Here is a 2,618-nt window from a genome sequence, read left to right on the forward strand (position 1 = left end):
TTGGATTCTCGATTGCTCGTGCGAAGAAGAAGATGGAGAGGGTAATTCATTTATAGTGGCCAGTTTGAGATTGTTAATGATGATGATCAATAATCGAAGAGTTTTTGTTTTGGGAACTAGAATTCGTCGGCCACGCCTCACGGCTCACGTGTTCAACGAAGAGTTTTTGTTTTGTGTATATGTGTAAATGAATGTATGTATATATGAGACACGTATATAAAATGCTCGGTATGTTTGGTTAACCTGTCTTGACTTCGGGTTGAAACCGACCCGACCCATAGCCGAAATGTGTGGGCTGCAAAGTCCAATTGGTTATTTCCTTGGTTCCGCTACCGGTCCAAAACTGATACTTTGGTTCGGGCTACACTATGGGCTTCGGGTATAGTATAAAACGCCCAGGCCTAGTGATTCTGGAGGGACAGAGTAGGTTTCTTACGGAACTTAAGTAAGGAAGTGATAGTAGCAAATTAGATCGAGAGAGGGCGTGGTAACGTGAGAAACATGACCGAAATACTGGTGAGATGGACTGCCCCTCTGGAGGGGTGGATGAAGATGAACACAGATGGGGCTTCACATGGAAACCCGGGGCCAGCAGCTGCGGGGGAAGTAATGCGGAATGAGGAAGGTGAGTGGTGTAGTGGCTTTGCTGTAAACATAGGACGATGTGGAGCTCCGTTGGTGGAATTATGGGGAGTATATTATGGTCTTGTGGTTGCTTGGGAGAAAGGGATTAGGAGACTGGAGGTAGAAGTTGATTCGAAGGTGGTGGTGGAGTTTCTTACGACAGGGATTGGGGATATGCATCCGCTGTCTTTCCTGGTACGGCTGTGCCATGGCTTTATATCGAGGGACTGGTTAGTCCGTATTGTTCATGTGTATAGGGAAGCAAACCGCTTAGCTGATGGGTTAGCTAACCTTGTATTTTCTCTTCCGTTTGGTTTTCATAGATTAGATAATGCACCTATTGAGGTTGTTGATGTATTGCAAGAGGATGTTGTTGGACCTCCCCGGCTACGACTAACTCATGTGTAGACTGAAGTTTAAGTTTGAATAAATATTGGGAGCTTGCTCCCAGTTTCCTACCAAAAAAAAAAAACAAAGGTGATTGAAGTTAACCCTAACTTTCTATATTTCGGTTGACATAAAAAAAACTTTCTACTTTTCATTCTTTATACTCCATCCGTTTCTAAAAAAATCATATTCTAGAGAAAATTTTTGTTTCAAAAATACACATATTTTATACTTCCACTATAATTTTTGTCAACTGAAAAATTGTGAAGTTCAAGAACTTAAATTGCATTTTTAAAATGTTATTGGTTTAAAAATATAAAAAATATAAAATTACAAAAAACTATGCATTTATAGCTAAGTTTTAATATGTTTTATTAAAAAGTGTGAAAATTCTAAAACATAATCTTAAAAACATTAAAAATTCAAGATAAAAAATTTAAAAATTGATAAATAACAGAAAAAATTATTGATAATAAATGCAAGTAAGTAAAACTAAGCAGAACATTTTTTGTTTGAAACAAAAGGAATTATATTTACCTGAATATTTATAATGACAAAAAGAATTTATAATGATAATATCATTTATTTTATTTTATTTTTGAAAAAATAATAGCATTATTTGCACACAAAAAGGAAGAAAAAGGGCAACTCGTAAGCTAAAAGTAAAACCACAGAAATATGGTATGATATTTGTTTAGTTTAATTAATAAAAAAATAATAACTGGTAAAATAATAATGATCTTTTTTGGCTAAAATTTGGAACAATTTTGAAATTTTGCCTAAGTTTGAAATTTATTTGTCCACCTTTTACTGGATAATATCATGGTTTCTTGAAAAAAAAACAAAACAAAATTCAATCTACAACTTGATGCCTACATTATTACCATGTTAGGACTTTGATATTTTTCGATTATAAATACAATCTTAAAGAAAAAAAAAACAGAACATAGAGAGAGAGACCGATCATGGAAACCCGTGGTATCATTTTGATAGTTTGTAGTGGAATCTTTGTTTTGACTATTATCCTGACAGTCACTAACGAGCCCATCAACCAGAAAAGCAGAGATGCTGGTGGATTCACGTTTTATCCAGCGGCTGCATCTCTCCCTCCCGTCTCTAGTTCCGCACATCACGGCTGTAAGATGAAACAGACAAGAAGCAATGGTATTGGTGGTGGTCTCATGTTTCTCTCGGCTGCGTCAGTCACAGCCTCCGTTTCTAGCAATCAAGGATACGGTGGTGGAGGGGGACATCACGGTGGTGGCGGTGGTGGCTGTGGAGGAGGACATCACGATGGTGGCGGTGGCGGAGGCGGCGGATGTGGTGGTGGATAAGATTAGGTTATGAGTACGAAGATTAAGAAGCTCAATAGATGTCATCTCTTGTGTGTTGGATTCATGATATACAAATGCATAATTAATATTTGAGATCCATTTTATAAAAAATATTATCAACAACTTTACGATTCTATCAATAATTTAGGTAGATAATTTTTGTAAAACATATTTTGATTGGATTTGTTAGAATGTTTCATTTGATTCGGTTGATTGAATGTTATCTACATAGGCTGCAACTCAATTGTAAATTTTTGGAATGAAATGATGTGG

General features: G+C 36.4%; 1 protein-coding gene across 1 annotated transcript; it reads left to right on the forward strand.

The window, feature by feature from the left end:
* Nucleotides 1–1,976: 1,976 nt before the first annotated feature.
* Nucleotides 1,977–2,345, forward strand: LOC106427294 (glycine-rich protein 23-like). The gene has a single exon (XM_013868024.1). It carries the CDS (start codon nt 1,977–1,979, stop codon nt 2,343–2,345), a length of 369 nt encoding a protein of 122 aa, XP_013723478.1.
* The last annotated feature ends 273 nt before the right edge of the window (nt 2,346–2,618 follow it).

Source organism: Brassica napus, unplaced genomic scaffold (genome assembly GCF_020379485.1).
Source record: "Brassica napus cultivar Da-Ae unplaced genomic scaffold, Da-Ae ScsIHWf_2612;HRSCAF=3361, whole genome shotgun sequence".
Lineage (NCBI taxonomy): Eukaryota > Viridiplantae > Streptophyta > Magnoliopsida > Brassicales > Brassicaceae > Brassica > Brassica napus.